This window comes from Hemiscyllium ocellatum, chromosome 10 (genome assembly GCF_020745735.1).
Source record: "Hemiscyllium ocellatum isolate sHemOce1 chromosome 10, sHemOce1.pat.X.cur, whole genome shotgun sequence".
Classification (NCBI taxonomy): Eukaryota; Metazoa; Chordata; class Chondrichthyes; order Orectolobiformes; family Hemiscylliidae; genus Hemiscyllium; species Hemiscyllium ocellatum.
In genome coordinates, this window is record NC_083410.1 from 35,374,449 (window position 1) to 35,394,047 (window position 19,599).

Genomic DNA, 19,599 nt, shown 5'->3' on the forward strand with positions numbered 1-19,599 from the left:
TTATCCCACTTTTCAGCACATGATCTACAGGTTTGGAGGTTACAGAACTTCAGCTGCATATCCAGATTTCTTTTAAATGGGTAAGGGTTCTGTGCCAGCCACTAAACTGGGCAGAGAATTCCAGTCACCCACCAACCTCTGGGTGGAACGGTTCTTTCCCATATCCCTGCTAATTCTTCTTGTTTAAATCACTGCTACTTTCACTTTCAGAACTTCCTTCAAAGCCTAATTATTTTAGTACACATTTAGTCATCTTTTTTCCAACTGCATTGTGTCCACTTCTCCACTATAAACTGTCTTGCATATTCCATGAAACAAATACAAGGGTATTATATTTTAAACTGCATTTCTTTTGCGGGTGTAGCACCGAGGGTTTTTCCCCTTTTGAAGGGGAAAAAAAATGCACTTAATGCTATTCTTCACAATTCCTTCTGTATACATTTTTGTTTCGTCAGGTGCATTCTTTAAATATCTTGAGAGCTCTGTTTAGAGACACCAAATTAGGTGAAAATATCATTCCATACGTGCCAGAAGGAATGCAAGCAGCCATCCTTGGCTTCACATCTCCTATATGGGCAGTAAGTCATAACCTTTTAACATTCTTTGTAAATCTGGTAACTAGATTTTTTTTTCCCCCCAAGACTAATATGACCAAAAACCAAAAAAAGTGAATCCAAAATACATACAAAGGACTTGGTGAAAAATGCATCGTCTCCTGTTTCTAAGGATGTTATTTTATCAATCTCTTGTTTTCAAGGTGTAATGCCAATGTCCATCAAAAAGACTCATCTGTTGAGCAGAACAGCAATCCTCTGCCCTGATGCAGAATGATGAGCTGTTCAAAGTTTATGTGGGCTTATGTTAAGGACTAGGGGACTGAAGACAGATGAAGCTTTGGAAGAATATCGGGAATGTGGGACCAATCTGAAATGAGGAATTAAGAGGGCTAAAAGGGGTCATGAGATATCCTTAGCGAGCAGGGTTAAGGTAAACCCAAAGCCTTTCCTTTGTATATAAGGAGCAAGAGGGGAGCGAAGGGAAGATTGGCCAACTCGTGGACAAAGGAGGAAAGATATGCATTGAGTCAGAGAAAATGGGTGGGATTCTTAATGACTATTTTGTATCAGTATTCACTGAGGAGAGAGACATGGTGGATGCTGAGTTTAGGAATAGATCTTTGATTACTCTAGGACAAGTCAACATAAGGAGGGAGGAAGTGTTGTGTATTCTAAAATGCGTTAAGGTGGGCAAGTTCCCAGGTCTGGATGGGATCTAAGCCAGGTTACTGAGGGTAGCGAGAGAGGAAATAGCTGGAGGTTTAACAGATATTTTTGTAGCATCCTTGAACATGGGGGAGGTCCCAGAGGACTGGAGAATTGCTAATGTTCCCTTGTTTAAGAAGGCTAGCAGGAATAATCCAGCTAATTTACAGACCTGTGAGTCTGACATCAGTAGAAGGGAAGCTACTGGAGAAGATACTGAGGGATAAGATACATACTCATTTGGAAGAAAATGGGCTTATCGGTGATAGGCAACATGGTTTCGTGCATGGAAAGTCATGTCTTACAAACCTAATAGAACTTTTTAAGGAGGTGACAAAGTTGATTAATGAGGGACGGGATGTAGATGTACATGGACTTCAATAAGGTGCTTGATAAGGTTCTCCATGATAGGCTGATTGAGAAGATGAAGTTGCATGGGGTCCAGGGTGTTTTATCTAGATGGATAGAGAACTAGTTGGGCAACAGGAGGTAGGGTAGTAGTGGAAGTGAGCTTCTCAAAATGGAGAACAGTGATCAATGGTGTCCCACAGGGATCTGTGCTGGGACCACTGTTGTTCTTGATATTCATGAATGATTTGGAGGAAGGTGTAGGTTGCCTGATTAGCACAATTACAGGTGACGCTAAGATTGGTGGAGTAGTAGATAGTAAAGGGGACTGTCAGAGAATACAGCAGAATATTGATAGATTGGAGAGTTGGGCAGAGAAATGGCAGGTGGAGTTCAATCCGGACAAATGCAAAGTGATGCATTTTGGAAGACCCAATTCAAGAGCAAATATACAGTAAGTGAAAAAGTCCTGGGGAAAATTGATGTACAGAGATCTGGGCGTTCAGGTCTGTTGTTCCCTTGAAGTGGCAGTGCAGGTCAGTAGAGTGGTCAAGAAGGCAGATTGCATGTCATCGGACAGGGTATTGAGTACAAGAGTTGGCAGGTCATGTTACAATTGTAGAAGACTTTGGTTCGGCAACATTTGGAGTGCTGTATATAGTTCTGGTTGCCACGTTACCAAAAAGATGTGGATGCTTTGGAGAGAGTGCAGAGGAGGATCACCAGGATGTTGCCTGGTCTGGACAGTGCTAGCTATGAGGAGAGGTTGAATAGATTAGAATTATTTTCATTGGAAAGGAGGAGGTTGAGGCTGACGGGGTGGATAGCAAGAAACATTTCCCAGAGTAGAGGACTCCATTACTAGGGGTCACAAATTCAAAGTGAGAGAGGAAAGGTTTGTGGGAAATATACATGGAAAGTTCTTCATGCAGAGGGTGGTGAGTGCCTGAAATGCGTTGTCAGCGGAGGTGGTAGGGGAGGGAATGATAGCGTCATTTAGGATATATCAAGACAGATACATGAATGGACAGGGAGAAAAGGGACACAGATCCTTAGAAAATAGGCGGCAGGTTTAGATAGAGGATCTAGATTGGCGCAGGCTTGGAGGGCTGAAGGGCCTGTTCCTGTGCTGTGTTGTTCTTTGTTCTAATTATAATCTGAATAAATTATTGTTAAAAGTATTAGTATAAACAATATAAAATGTTTAGGAGGGTTCATGTGATAGTATTAAAATTGAAACATAACATGTAAAACTGTCATCTTTAGTTTTCTGGCAATGATGCAGCAGGACTATCTAACTCAGAAGTTTATAGCTTTACACTGTAACCCCCAATTAATTTCTATTTCAGTGGTCAAACATTTGGGTATAGAATTGCTAAAGGTACCAAAATAGAGATTAACTGAAGTGCTGATGTACAAGTTCAACATATTTATTATTTCATCAGGCCACGCATTGTTATTGGGTTGGCAGTGATTTTGAATTTGCTTGTTTAAATAAAAGTACCGTACTACAGGTTGCATTTTAATTGACCAAGCTACTCAGGCAGCGACCAGGAAGATAGTTGGTTAAAATCAAAGTTAACGTTCCAAGTTTGATATGCCTTCTTCGGAGCTCTGGAGTAGTCATACCAAACTTTGTTTCTCTCTTCATAGCTGCTCTCAGATCTGCTGAGTCTATGAACACTTTTTTAAAATTTCAGATCTCCAGTATTTCTAAATGGTTGGTTTAATAGTTGAGTTTTTGTTCTGTTGGATATTGCCAGTGTGCAAGCTTTTTCTTCTGTACCCAGTTTGCTTGTTCAATTTTTTTCAACCCGCATGGAAACAGAATTAACAATATCCATATTGAATAATATTGATTCTAAAATATGAAGGATTAAGTTTTTAGTTGAAAGAAATTTGTATCTCATTGATTCATTGCCTGATGGAAAATTTGCAAGATCCTATGTAAAGCTCAGGAGATTTCTTCACTGAAACCACTTTAAATTGTAGAGTAAGAAAGAGTTTTTAAGAAGTCTAGCTGTCTTTTTGTGGAGTGTGATATTTGCGGAAATGACTGCATTACCAACCAAATCAAACAAACTTGCTCTAAAATAAATAACCCGAAGTTGCCAAAACACAAAGTATAATCTAAAAGTCTCCAAAAGACATGTCGGTTGTGGATGTAATCCTTCCTTAATTTGTTTACTGAAGGAGAAAAAGGTCCTGTTTATTCCAATCTTTAATTATTGGGTTAAGGGAAAATGGCACATTAGTTGTGGTTTTTGTAGAGTTCACGTGTCTTTGCTGCACAAAGATAGCATTATATTGCATTTACTGAGTAAAGTCTCAAACTGTGAGGTATTTAACCATTATTGTTTGGTATATGTTTTAATGTTCCTGAATGTAGGTTTATTTTTGATTACATTTATTCACTGACTTGGAACTGACTTCTCAGATCTGAGGCAGGGTAAGGTATACATTTTTAGTTCCAGTAAATTGAATTGCACCTTGTTATTTATTGAACTAATATTAAAGAAAAGGGGCAGCCAGAATCAACAGCACTGAAAACCAGAATCTCAAATTTAGATCAGATGGTTGTTTATAGCTTGGGGACAGAAGTAGCAGGTCACACTCAGCCATTTCAACCCTGAAGTCAAATCCAGTGTCACCTCTGCCAGCTCTGTATGAAATCATTTTGCAAAGTCAGTCCAATTCCTAAATAGCAGGAACACACAGCACAGAAATATCCCTAATTTGGCAAAGATTGCCAATATAACTAGAAATTTTACTTGGCTCACTGTTAGCCCTTTTATCCATTAGTCAGAAAGTTATGGTATCAAATTCCACAAACTTGAGCACAATCGACACTGGACTCAGGACAGTACTGAGGAAGTGCCGTTGTGCCAAAGGTATTCTCTTTTGGATAAGACATTAAACTGAGATCTTTCTGGGATAAAGAACAAAGCAGTTTATTAACTTACTTTGCTTGTACCATTAACTTTCCTAATTCTTAACCATCTGGTTTATCAGAAACTTGAAATCTTCAAAACCAGCACTGAAGTAAATAACCTTAAATATCTTGAACAAATCAGCCACAGAGGAACTGGGGGAAGAAAGACCTGTTCCTTGAAGATGGCTTGGATAACGTAATTTAGAGTTTTGTTCGAGACCATGGAAGATGATTATGATTTGTCAGTATCAGTAATGACAGCTTATGAATCACCTTTAATTGGCTACATTTTGCATTCTCAAATAACTTGCTAATTTTCTTGAGGGATATTTTTGCTACACAGGCTATTGGATCTCCGAATGTCTCAGATTCCTCCATAATGTATCTCACTTTTGGGTTCTTCTAAAACCTACCTGCTTCTGTTCTTCTGATTTTAATTAGGTTTAAAATGTGTACAATAGAAGTTCAGAGACAACTTTTTATGTGGACAAGGAAGATTTCATTCATAACATTTTCTCCTTGCGTTTGATTATCAGGTGCGAAATTCTTCTACTTTGTTGTTTAGTGCACTGATTACCAGGATATTTGGCGTCAAAAGAGGAAAAGATGAACATTCTAAGAAAAACAGGTATTGTTTCACCTATGTTTATTTTGTTAATTTATTTTCCAAAGAATAACTATCCCAAGTAAATTTTGTTGTCCTTGATTTCAGTTGTTCTTGCATTCATTGTTTGCACCTTTGAAATTTGGTGGCACTATTCTGCTTTTAATGAAGATGTGGTATGGCAAGCAGTGCACACACATTTTGCCAGAAGTGCACCACCTGTCTTATTGGTGAAAGCTCCTGTAAGCAGTATTGGTGTTCAGGGTTCATGCCCATGATGGGCTCTGCATGTTTGTGTTCAGTTATTTTCATGCAATTGAAAGTGACTGCTGGCTAATAGTAAACAAATGAGACTAGCAGAACAATTTTCCCTGATTCTGCACCATTTATCATCTGGTTTCTGAGAGAGTCTAATCTGAAAGTGATTTAGAAAATGAAGAGGTCTACCTGTTACTCTGATATCTAACATTCTGCATGCAGAGTGTACAAATAAATTTGGATCATTCGAGTCCATACCAATTCACCAAGCTTGCATATCTCTGGATACTATGAGCAATTTATGATGGCCAGTCCATCTAACCTGAACATCTTTGGACTATAGGAGGAACAGGAGCACCCGGAAGAAACACACAATCGTGTGGAGAATGTACAAACTCCATATAGACAGTTGCCCAAGAGTGGAATTGAGCCCGGGTCCCTGGTGCTGAGAGGCGGCAGTGCTAACTATTGAATCACCATGCCGTCCCAGTTTAGAACTGAGATCAGGAAAAATCACTTCGATCAGAGGTTGTTTCCCTACAGTATGAAAAGAGGCCCTTCGACCCAATGAATCCACACCGACTCCAAAGAGTAACCCACCCAGACCCATTTCCCTCTGACTAATGTAGCTAGTCCTATAGATAATTTAGTGTGGCCAGTTCACCTGACCTGCACATCTTTGGATTTTGGGAGCACCCGGGGGAAACCCACACAGACACTGGGAGAATATGCAAACTCCACACAGACAGTCGCCTGAGGTGGGAATTGAACCAGGTCCCTGGTGCTGTGAGGCAGCAGTGCTAACCACTGGGTCACCGTACCATCCTTACATCCTGAAAATTAAAGAGCTTTAATGGATTCATCTTTTATTCCATTGGCCCTCATCTTAATTTTTACAAATTAAAAAAAAAGTCAACTTTTCTCAGACAATTTACATAGGTATCATGCACTTAGATTATGTGACAAACCCTTTTAAATTCGGAAAAACCGATTAAATACATGGATGACAGTTATAGACGTCTTGAGTACAGATTGACACTTTTAAGTTTTACCTCTCTGACTTATTCAGTTACTGAATGACACAATTGTACAACTAACGCAGACCCAATTGTGGTGCAGACTGTCTTCATATTTTTGTCCTTTTTAACATATGGTTCCATATTTGATGTAGTTATGCAGTGATCTCTTCTCTTGTGAAGGAACCAGCCCTTTTACCTCATTATAAAAACATTTGGGGATCAGATCATATCATCATACTGCAAAAATCTATTCCTATTGCATTGTCAAACAGACAGGAGTATGCTCACCTCTATTTACAATTAGACATTGGTGTTAATTTAAACTAGTTCAAGTAGAGCAACCAATAATTGTTTTAGTATCAAACCAATACCCATCATAACAATTGTAATTTTGTGCAGTACCTGTATGATGCTAATGATGGAATAGTGTTATACAGAGTAAAAGCATTGCCTTCCAGTTTTGGGAGTTTTGCTATTGGGTATCTATTGATTGTTTGCTGCAAGTGACTGATTTGTTGAGAGTTATCTGGTTATTATCTTGCCAACTGAACTAAGTGACCCCACTTATTGGAGAGTACATTTATTTTGAATTCATTTTGGTGATTAATGAAACATGATTAAGATTAAGGTAAAACAGTTCTCACCCCTGGAAGCAAAAATGAGCCACACTACTGACCTCATCCTTGAAAGGAGATGAAATTGGACATCTTTCTAAAAGTATATAACATACTGACATATCAGGTCTACATCAATGGCGGTGGTAGAATGGTTTTCCAACAACACTGGAACCTTGTAGTCAGCATGTTCTAAACGAGAAAGCTTGATACTAGGATAATATCCTTTAGGACAGAACTCGAGCCCAGTCTTTGCAGACTTTCTAAGCTTTTATTACGAAGAAGCACATTACAATTGTGCTTCTAAAACGAGCAACCACAGTGTCAGTATGCTCCTACCTCTAGAAGCACAAGTGAATTATCAGTTAATGTCCACTGCTGAATTGAACTGGATACTTGATTACAATCCTCAACAGAATTCCCTTCTCGGTTTTAAAAAAACATGTAAATTCTTAGTTGATGCACACGAAGTTTTAAAATAAATAATCTTTCACTTTCTGTAAAATGTATTGCAGTGCAAAAATCTCTTTTTTTTTTCTCTAGAATCCCTAGAATTTCTTTTACTGAAACAGTATGACTGATGGTGATTTGAATCTATCTACTGAGCTTACCATTCTAGCTTTTGTTTCAAGCTGGCAAGGTCAATCCATGTCCCTTTTCTATTCTCACATTTAGTTGCATGTTATCTCTTTAAAGCGATCATCAACATGTTGTCAATATGCATTCTTCAGCATGTTCATTATGCAGAATCTCCCTTCAAATTTCTAAAGGATAGAACCCATTAAAGCTTTACAAATTTCAGAATGGAAGGATGGCATTTCACATTCTCGGTGGTAAGAAATTCCAAAAAAGTAAACACATGTGCAAGGTTATCCATCAGGAAGACTGGCACGTGATGAATTGCCAATAATTACAGGCTTCAAATTTAGGTACCTAGGGGGTATATAAGGATGTATTTAATTTGATTTGGATGTTTTAAACGTTGTTTGACTGTAAATCATTTTGTACTTCATGATTTTTCTTCATAATATCTAGCGTCAATATCTCAAAACTAGTGCCTGCTCTAAGTTCCCGATCAGATCGGAAGACCAATCAAGGTCTGCAATTGCTCTCCCTCATCATTAGATAACATGATCTATCTGCGCATTATGATTTATTTAGTTGGGATTATTGACTTAAAAGTTTTGTCAGCCCTACTCTGTTTAATATTTAAACTAATGTTTTCAAAAGGCCTACAAGCCTGGCTCAAAATGTTAAAGTCTACTCAACTGATTAAAAAGTATACATTTCTTAAATTCTCTACTAACGCCCCCATAAGAAGTAACAACCTGAAGAATGTCTTTTATTTTGCAAATAAAATACTGTGGAAATCACTTTTAGTTGAAAACAACCTCTGTGAAATCCTTATTTTTTGTTTTACATAGTCATCCTTCTACAACTATTGTATCTTTAAATGGCTTTCAAAGCACTCCACTCTGAAGTGTTGTCTGACAGAAGTACAGTTTTTAATTTCGATTGATCCATAAAGACTTACCTGCAAGTGTTTCTAATACAAATTCATCTATGCAATAAAGCTAATTGACCATTATTTCATACCTGAGAATAAATTGAAACCTTACTCCTCTTGTTACTTATCTTTAAACTTGTGACAACCACCAAACTTGAGTACTTCACGTAGTTTAGATTTTAGATTACTTACAGTGTGGAAACCGGCCCTTCGGCCCAACAAGTCCACACCGACCCGCCGAAGCGCAACCCACCCATACCCCTACATTTACCCCTTACCCCTTACCACTATGGGCAATTTAGAATGGCCAATTCACCTGACCCGCACATCGTTGGACTATGGGAGGAAACCGGAGCACCCGGAGGAAACCCACGCAGACACGGGGAGAACGTGCAAACTCCACACAGTCAGTCGCCTGAGTCGGGAATTGAACCCAGGTCTCCAGGCGCTGTGAGACAGCAGTGCTAACCACTGTGCCACCGTGCCGCCCTAATCTGTTAATCTGACTTTTCTTCAGCCATTATTTAATCTATTGCACATTTTTGCTTTTATTTTTACATTTGACTGGGCAACAACTGTGCAATCTCCTTTTTTCACTACCTCAGTTTCTTTTTCTGGTTTGTTGTCTATTGAACTAAGGACTCGGTGTCTTGCAGTGCACTTTCTTAGTTTCCACTCTTCTATTCCATTACTCCAATCCAGGGACCTCTCTTGACCATCATTCCACAAATTCAAACAAAATTTGAAATTAATGCTAGTTTTTCCTTCACACCCCACAGCTGTTGCATCCTACATTTATCAGATCCCTCTAAAGTGTATGCCACCCAAGTTCGTATTCTAGGTAATTGACTTGTAGATATAATAGCTTAAATCTTGTGCATTTTGGTCATTCCTATTATTTCTATCTGGCCCTTGATCTGTCGCATCTGTAGAATTTTAGAAGGTTATACCATAGAAGAAGGCCATTCAATCTGTGTCCTAGCCATCTCCCTGTGGTACCAGCTTAAGTAATCTTACCTGCCTTGCCCTTTATTTGTAGCTGCATTTTTTCATCTTCAGATGCTTTTTAAGTTCCCTTTTTAAAAAATCGCAATTGAATCAGTGTTTTTCACACTCAAGAGTACTTTACAGATCCTGAGCACTTGTTCAGTGAGAGTTTTTCCTTGTGTCACCTTTGGTTCTTTTACCAGTCACCTTAAACTGGTGTCTTCTGGTTCGTGACCCTTCTAGCAATTGATGCATTTCTCTGTATGTATCTGTCTAGAAACCCTTATGATTGTAGCTAACTCTTCGTATCTCCCTTAACTTTTCCTTCTCCAAGGAGAACAACCATCCAATAGCAGATGTCAATTTGCAATCTGGGTAATCAACTAAAAGTATACATTCTATTACATCGATTACAGCATATTTCCTTTCACAAAGTACATTGTTGGCAAAGCTCTTAGCTATTTTATTCATGATCAAGATATTCATGTTTACACACATTTCTGAATTTGTAATTAACAGTTCATTGTTGGTGCCAATCCAAAACAATGCTGTGGTCTCAAATCAAATCCTATCCATTTCTGTATAATTTTCTTTACAATATCCCCCTTGTCTCTGTAACCAATTCTTGTAGCAAGCAACATTGTCCATAACTTGTTTTATCATTGATGGAATTGCAATCAGTCCTACATAGGCATCTTTTTCTTTCATATGGTCATGTGTCTCATCACTGAAAAATATCACGTTGTCTTGAAGAAATTTTTAAAGTAATTTTTGCTTTTTTCCACAATAGCTCAAAGATTTCAGTTTTCTGTCTGAATATTTATTTGTTTCAACTTTTTGGTTTTACAAAGTCATCTTCTTTGATCATGTTGTATTCAAGAAAGCCTAACCATGATATACTATTGCGTTGATTATTTCAAACTTTATTATTATTACAAACTTTTATTCACAGCGATATATAATATTGCAACCACAGTTTGTTTGCTCCGATATAAAATAGCACAAGTCCAAGTGAATCTCCCGTTAATACGAATGACCTGCATACGATTAAATAATAAGTATAATAATACAATTAGCATGATTAGTTCAGTGAAGAACATAGAACAATATGTCAGGACTGGCAGCAGTCATATCCAAAAATAAGGTACATATCTGGTGAATTATAACATAAGACTGCATGACCCCAAATCATTTCAAATCAAAGTGCTACATTTCTGCTGCATCCATTCATGAATTGTGGTGGATAATTAAACAACAAAAGGAAATAGTAATGCTTCATAAATATTTCTGTTATCAATTACAAAACCATCTAGTTTTCTATTCTTAAAAGAATGTAAAATTTATCTATCCAGTCTGTTGTAATTTATCCCTTTTTAGAGCAGGTATCAATCTGGTAAGATTTTGTACTGATTTACAGCAAACCTTTTGATTAACTTGCACCAATGAGATCAGTGTGTACCAGTTGATCAAGTGGTCCACATAATCAATATAAAAACACAACAGTAGAACTATAATGCAGGGGGGTATACACATCATTATTATACTTTATTTGCAGTATAAATCACTTAAATAATAATTTGACTAAAACTTACCAGCAGAGAGCCTTCTTACTCGCATCTTCAACTGACTACTTGAACATTGTGAAGATCAGAATAATACAATAAATGTCTGGTGGTTCAAGTTTATACGTTTGCTGATTTATGGAGAGTGCTGGTGCCTTGGGTGCTAGTTAAAATTAAGTTTTGCTGTTCTGAGAAGTTAATGTCATCCAGTATATTAAATTGTTAATCAGTGAAGTACCAGTCATTTGTATGATGGTTTTATTAAAACTGCACAGGATATATATTTCCTTATCATAAACTAAACAAAAATCCAAATTCCAGCTGAGTACGTAAATAAATACTTAGCAGTAGGGAGCTTGAAAGCAAATGACATCTTGTCAGTTGAAAGTTTTATTATCCTTAAAGTATATACACCTTTAAAATCCTGGATACTGAAATATATATACATTTACTAATTACTAACAGCTGGAAACTAGCAATGTAGCAATGATGAACATGGCATTTACAACTGTTACAAATCAGGGCAGACCCCAACAAAACGTTTTAAGAAACTGGCCCAGATCCGAACTTTGCTAGTTGTTTTAAGCAGGTGTACATTGGATATTCCAGGAGTGGTGCAGGTGGTCAAACCACTTAGTTTTAAACAAAACAGAATTTATTTTTATAAGATTATGGAATGAAACAAACAAAAAAGAACAGAATAACTTAACCTATCCAAAAGCCCAGCAGGGCATCCCAACTTAATAATACTGTTCCCAATACTTGCAACGATCTCCATAAACACCCCTTTGCAAAAAAGTAAAATCAAACACACGGTATTATAAGAGAGAAGTCAGAGAGAGATCAGCATGGATCTGCTTCTTTGGGTCTAGCAACTTTTTCGTTGGATCAGCAGCTTCAAGCTGAACTGACTGCTTTCAGTGAATTCCGGATGAAGGGCTTTTGGCCGAAACGTCGATTTTACTGCTCCTTGGATGCTGCCTGAACTGCTGTGCTTTTTCAGCACTGCTCTACTCTACAATCTGGTTTCCAGCATCTGCAGTTATTGTTTTTACCGACCTGCTTTCAGTGAACAGTCAGACTGCTAAAACCAAACCAAAGAAAAGCTGAACTGGCCGAACTGGCCACTCCCATTTCATTGTACAAGTGTTTTTTTTTCCAAACCTGAAAGTCTCTTGCCCTAGGCAGTATCTGTTAGCAAAAGTAAAACTGGGCCCTAACCCATCCAAGCCTGACTTTTCGGAATCGCTGCTTTTACAATTTCTCTAGGCAAAAAAATGCCAAGGACACCATAACCTTGTTAAAGGAGTAGCATCGTCACACAGCAGACATGAGATTGGGAAATGAATGGATATGGTGAAATGTAGGAACCCTATTACATTTGTGAACACAATAAGCTAAGTAATTGAGGGGTAGGCAGTGTATAAAAATAGAACAATTGGAGTAGGAAGTAGAAATTTCATTTTGAGATTACAAAAACAATAAATCAACACAAGTGGAGTTTTATATCAACTAAGTTTCAAAAATATGTTTCAAATGGAAGATTTGAGTAATAAAGAAAGGCTGGGACTTTTTCACTGGAGCAGAGGAGATTGAGAGGCTACCTTATGTAAGTTCATTAAATAAAGAGGGACATAGATAGAGTTAATGGCAATTGTCTTTTCCGTAGGATGGAAGATTTTAAGACAAGGGAGCACATTTTTAAGGTGAGAGGAGAGAAATTTAAAAGTGATATGAGGGACAAATATTTTACAACAGAGGGTGGTTTGCTTGTGGAATGAACATCCTGAGGAAGTGGTGCATATGGGTACAATCACAACATTTAAAAGACATTTGGATATGTATTTGGATAGGAAAGGTTTGGAGGAAAATGGGCCAGGATTAGCCAGGTGGAGCAAGTTTAGTTTGGGATTATGTTCAGCATGGACTATTTGGACTGAAGGGTCTGTTCCTGTGCTGTATTTCTTTGACTTGATAGCACTGGGCCGGAGTGAAAAGTGTAGTTGTGCTACCTAAGATGCAAGGAAGGTTCGGAAACTTATGAGGTAATCTTCATGCCTTTTAGAATTCTGAAAAAAATTTATATATTCAGTTGCAGTGCTGGCTTCATATTTAAAGCTAGACTAAACCAGGACAACTTAGTGAGACCTGACAAAAAGATGGTAAGCATTAATTCATCTTGTATTACAAAAGAGTGTTACATTACCATAGTAACAGGCTAAATTGAATTTCTGAAATTACGTTGTAATCCTACAAAGATTAGTTGATATGGTTTGACAAGTAATGTAAATCAGTGGGTTCATTGTTTATTGTAAAAGTTTATGGAAGTTTGAGTGCCCCGATAGTAATTGTAAATTAGTATTTTGTGGAGTAGGGAACAGCCAGAGCTGGAAGCATTGATCTGTTTAGCAAAGCTCATGCTGTAGAGAATTATTTTCTTCCAGGGTAAATTTTGGTTCTGAGACAGTTCTTGGATATTTGCAAGGGATATTTGCAATTAAAAAGAAAAGCAAATTTGAAATTTAAGATCAGTGCTGTAACATGATCTCTGGTTGCTGATATCTCTCCAATTGTTTGTGACTTATTTGAAGAAAGGCTGCAGTGACAAGGAGGATTAGCTTGGCTTATAATCTTTTTGAATTCTTGACATTGTTTTCCCTAAATTAGAAAATTTTATTTAAAAAATTTATGAATGAGAACGCAAGAGCTGGTTAATATGATTAAAGCAAAACTTATAGTTTTACGAAAGAGTCTAATCCAAATTGATTTTAAGATCATTTGATTTTAAGAGTGTGATTTTCAAAAGTGAGAAATGGAATGTTTATTCTAGATCAAAAATATCTACACTAACCAGAAATCAGAATATTTTTTAACATGCTCGTCTCCAAACATTCTGTAGCCTGATACATACATAACTTTTTGCATTTTTATCATAATCAGGAAGTATTTTGAGTACATCAAAAGATTAACTAAGAAATATAATTTTAACACCTGGTTAATGATTTAAGTTTTTTTAAAGACTTATGTATATTACTTTTGCTGTACAAAAGACATGTATTTGTCTTCTCTTGCTGCTAAATACAATTTATTTTGCTGGCTAAAATATTTTTAGTTAAAAATGCATGTTTTACAGTTATTTAAATACTCTAAGTTCTTTAATGTAACAACTGGAATCCTTTATTGCAATGCCAAAAGATTATTTTGTTTGAATAGTCTTGCAACCTGTTTTGCAATCTCTGTGATATACTTAGGCTCGTCTTGCAGGATATGGGAGCTAAGGGTCACCACTGGTGAGGGGGTAGGTGATGTAAAAGAGGGGGAGTGGCATTGCTAATCAGGAATAGTATCACAGCTGCAGAAAGGGAGGTCGATGAGGAGGGTTTGTCTCCAGAGTCAGTATGGGTGGAAGTCAGAAAGGAGCAGTCACTTTATATGGACTTTTCTGCAGACAAACCCCCCCAGCTAGCAACAGAGACATGGAGAAGCAGATTGGGAAGCAGATTTTGCAAAGGTGCAACAAGGTCGTTGTCATGGGTGACTTAAACTTCCCTGATAATGATTGGAATCTCCTTAGTTCTCAAATAGTTTGGATGGAGAAGTTTTTGACCGGTATGTCCAGGAAAGGCTCCTGACTCAATATGTAGATAGGCTGACCAAAGGGGAGGCCACACTGGATTTGATGCTTGGCAACAAACCATGCCAGGTGTCTGGTCTCTCAGTGGGACAGCATTTTGGTGATAGTGATCACAACTTCTTGACCTTTCACTTTACTTGTGGAGAGGGATAGGAGCAGGCAGTATGGGAAAGTATATAATTGGGTGAGGGGTAAAAAACAATGCTATTCAGCAGGAACTGGGGCACCTAAGTTGGAAACAGATATTCTCAGGGAAATGCATGACAGAAACTTGGAGATTGTTCAGGGAGCACTTGCTGGTAGTTTTCAACAGTTCTGTCCACTGAGACAAGGAAAGGATGGTAAGTTGAAAGAACTGTGTGAGACAAGGGATGTGGACCATCTCGTCAAGAGGAAGAAGGAAGCTTACTTAATGTCAAGGAGGCAAGGATTGGACAGAGCTCTGGAGGGTTACAAGGTAGCCAAGAAAGAACTGAAGAATGGACTTAGGAGAGCTGGAGGGGGCATGAAAAACGTTTAGAGGGTAGGATTATGGAAAACCCTAAGGCATTCTATACTTATGTGAGGAACAAGAGAATGGCTAGACTGAGGGCAGGGCTAATCCGGGATAGTGGAGGGAACTTATGCTTGGAGACGCAGGATGTAAGGGAGGTCCTTAATAATACTTTGCTTCAGTATTCACGACTGAGAGGAACCTCTACGTTTGTGAGGACACTGTGAAACAGACTGCTGTGCTCAAACAGTTTGATGTTTAGAAGGAGGATATGCTAAAAATGTTGAAAAACATAAGGATAAGTAAGTCCCCGGAGCCAGCTGGGATACACCCAAGGATATACCCAAAGTTACTACAAGTGAGGGAAGAGATGGCTGTTCCTTTTGTGATTATCTTTGCATCCTCACTGTCTACTGGAGTAGTGCCAGATGATTGGAAGGTGGTAAATGTTATTTCCTTGTTCAAGATAGAAATAGGGATAATGCTGGGAACTATAGGCCCTGGTCAGTCTGATGTCTGTAAGATGTAAATTATTGGAAAGGATTCTGTGAAATAGGATTTATGATTACTTGGAAAACCATAGCTTGATTAGAGATAGTCAGCATAGCTTTGTGAGGAGCTTGGTGACCAATGGTGTTCCTCAGGGATCTGTTCTGAGACCTCTGTTCTTTGTGGTGTTTATAAATGACGTGGATGAGGAAGTGGAAGACTGGGTTAATAAGTTTGCTGATGACACGAAGATTGGTGAAGTTGTGGATAGCATGGAGGTCTGTTGTTGGTTGCAACGGGACATTGACAGGATGCAGAACTGGGCCAATAAGTGGCAGATTGAATTCAACCTGGACAAGTGTGAAGTGATTCATTTTGAAAGGTGGAATTTGAATGCAAAATACAGGGTTAAAGGCAGGATTCTTGGCAGTGTGGAGGAACAGAGGGATCTTGGGTTCATGTCCATATATCCTCCAAATTTGCCACCCAACTTGATAGGGTTGTTTCGAAGGCATATGATGTGTTGGCTTTTATTAGCAGGGGTATTGAGTTTAAGAACCGCGAGATTATGCTGCAGCTCTGTAGAACCCTGGTTAGACTACCCTTGGAATATTGTGTTGTGTTCTGTTCTAGTTGTCTCTTTATTAGGAAGTATATAGAAGCTTTAATAAGGGTGCAGAAGAGATTTACCAGGATGTTGCCTGGACTGGCGGACATGTCTTATGATGTAGGGTTGAAGGAGCTGAGCTTTTCTCATTGGAGCAAAGAAGGATCAGAGGTGACTTGATAGAGATGTACAAGATGATGGGAGGTATAGAGTGGATAGCCAGAGACTTTTTTTCCAGGGCTGAAATGGCGATCATGAGGGGGCATAATTTTAAGGTGATTAGAGGAAAGTTTAGGGGAGACGTCAGAAGTAGGTTCTTTACGCAGATTGGTGGGAATATGGAATGCACTGCCAGCGTTGTAGTGGAGTCTGATACATTAGGGACAAGTAAGTGACTCTTTAGACACATGGAAGATAGTACAATGAAGGGTATGTAGATTAGTTTGATCTTGAGAGTAGGATAGAAGATCGACACAACATAAACGCCATAGGTCCCGGACCTTCCTGTTTCTTGCCACTTCAACGCACAATCCTGCTCCCATGCCCACATATCTATCCTTGGCCAGTGAAGCTCAACGCAAACTGGAGGAACAGAACTTCAACTTCCCACTCGCACGTTTCAGCCTGCCGGTCTCAACATTGAATTCAACAACTTCAGATGATTATCCCATCTCAACCTCTTTGTTTTCATTCTGCTCCGTAATGTTATTTTATTTATCCATTTTAAAATTTTTTTTCACTGCTCCGTACCTCTTATTTCTTGATTTTCTCTCGCTCCCCACTCTCTCATCACCTTTTTCCACTACCCTTCTCCCCTGTTTTCCATTTTGCCTCTGCTTCACCCATTTCCCCCCATCCCCCACATATTTTGTGACATAACACTGGCTTCAACCTTGGTCATTCACAGCTCCTAATCTCCCTATAATCTCTCTATGCACTGTCATTATCACCTCTTTATTGCTACCTTTGCTTCTGGAGCCATCACTCACCTTCTCTCAACCTAGTATAAATACCTCCCTATTTCTTCCTTTTTTTTGTAGCTTTGATAAAGGGTCAGTTAGACTTGAAACGTCAGCTCTTTTCTCTCTTTACAGATGCTGCCAGACCTGCTGAGATTTTCCAGCATTTTCTCTTTTGGGATAAGCACAATAGGGCTGATACTGTGACGTACTGTTCTATACTCTGTTTGATCGTAAGTGGTTGAGATTAGGTCTGCAGTTTGTTCAAGGACTTGTATTAATGGCAATTGTGTATCTTATTGCACAGAATTGGTATAACGTGGAAAGTTGAAAATGTGTTGCTGGTTAAAGCACAGCAGGTCAGGCAGCATCCAAGGAGCAGGAAATTCGACGTTTCGGGCATCAGCCCTTCATCAGGAAACGTCGAATTTCCTGCTCCTTGGATGCTGCCTGACCTGCTGTGCTTTAACCAGCAACACATTTTCAACTGTGAGGTCTGCAGATGCTGGAGATCACTTTTTACTATAACGTGGAAAGTACCAGCTAAAGCTTAATACAATTTTAATGTGTACCATTTGGAATAATATGCAATCTGTTCGCATGAAATTTTTTTTAGCTTTTAGCTACTGGTCATTTTCTGTTTGCCTTTAATACCTATATCATGATTTTAGTCCTAGATATCATGCATGGATGAGGTTTGGGTATTTTTTTAAAATTTACAAGTTTTGGTGGAGTAGACAGATAGGTGGCAGCTGATGTTAAATGCAGAGAGATATGAGGTGATGCACTTCAATCAGGAAAACATTGAAAGACAATATAAAATAGTGGGTACAATTCTAAATGGGATGCAGGAGGAGAGGGAACAGGTCTATGTCCACCGATAATTGAAAATGGCAAGGCAGTTATAGAAAGCAGTTAATCGATCATCCAGTGTTCTTGCATGTAATAATAGGGGCATAGAGTACAAAAGCAAGGAGGTGATGTTGAAGTTATACAAGGTACTTTCTAGACTTCAGCTGGAATATTGTGTGCAGATGGGGCACCACGTTATGGGAAAGATGTGACTGCATTGGAAAAAGTGCATAAGTGATTGACAAGGATGGTTCCAGGAATGAGAAACTTCAGTTATGAGATAGATTGAAGAAGTTGGGGCTGTTCCCCTAGGAAAGAATTTATTGAGAGAAGATTTGTTAGAAGTTTTCAAAATTGAGTGGCTGGAGTACTGTGTGCAGTTCTGGTCGCCCTGTTATAGGAAGGATATCATTAAGCTAGAAAGGGTTCAGAAAAGATTTACCAGAATATTACCGGGAATGGAAGGGTGAGTTATAGGGAGAGGGTTGGGGGGGAGGAAGGGGAAGGGGGAGGGAGGGAGAGAGTGGTTGAGGCGTGACCTTATAGAGGTTTATAAAATCATGGACATAGATAAGGTAAATGGTAGATGACATTTTTTCCTAGGGTAAGGGATTTCAAATCTGGGGGGCTTTTTTTTAAGTGAGAGAAGAAAGATTGAAAAAGGACATGGGGCAACTTTTTTTACATAGTGGTTTGTGTGTGGAATGAACTTCTAAAGGAAGTGGTGGATGTAGGTACAGTTATAGTGTTTAATATACATTTGGATAACTACATGAATAGAAAATGTTAGGGAAATGGGCCAAGCACAGGCAGCTGGGACTAATTTAGTTTGGGATTCTGGTCATTGTCAACTAGTTGATCTGAAGGGTCTGTTTCCATGCTGTATGATTCTGTGACTCTGTATAAGAGTGTATTATTTACTTCGAATGTCTGTGGCACTAGATGGCACTGCTGATCTTTCAAACTGTATTAGACAAGGGAAGCAAAAGGAAAGGGTTGGAAAGACTGCAACTGAGGAATGAAGTCTGCATTTTTGACACTTTTTTAAAAAATGGTTGTAGTCATTGGCAACTTTCTTTCTGCCGTACCACCCTCTTGAAAGAAAAACAAAAGAACAGACAGCAGCAGAAAGGATGAGCTGTGGATGGAAAATACATTAAAGGAGAAATAAGAAAATAAATGCAAACAGATTAGAAACAGATTGTTTTTTGAGTTAACATTGTAAGAGATCTATTAAGGATGCATTAACAATTTTGAATTAAGTCTACACTACTTCCGCTTGGGTGCTGATTTTTAAATGTATAATTGGTGTATTTAACACTGCAGTATTCAGACTTCTTGTTAACTGGTAATGCAGTTGAACCTCAAAATTTCATTTCCCTTTTGTTACATAAAGTATTGTATCAGGAAATAATAAGGTAAACCCCCACAAGAGTTAAGTTTGGAGACTGCATTAGGTTCCAACCTGATAA

The 19,599-nt window shown here is 38.4% G+C and overlaps 1 protein-coding gene across 4 annotated transcripts in view; it reads left to right on the forward strand.

Annotated features, from left to right (window-relative positions):
• The window catches only part of thada (THADA armadillo repeat containing), a 367,664-nt gene that overhangs the window by 104,304 nt on the left and 243,761 nt on the right, over positions 1-19,599 (forward strand). For all 4 annotated transcript variants that reach the window (XM_060831397.1, XM_060831398.1, XM_060831401.1 and 1 more), the window contains exons 24-25: positions 456-578; positions 5,079-5,170. In XM_060831397.1, coding sequence (XP_060687380.1) covers positions 456-578; positions 5,079-5,170 — 215 coding nt within the window. The remainder of the gene's footprint in view (positions 1-455; positions 579-5,078; positions 5,171-19,599) is intronic.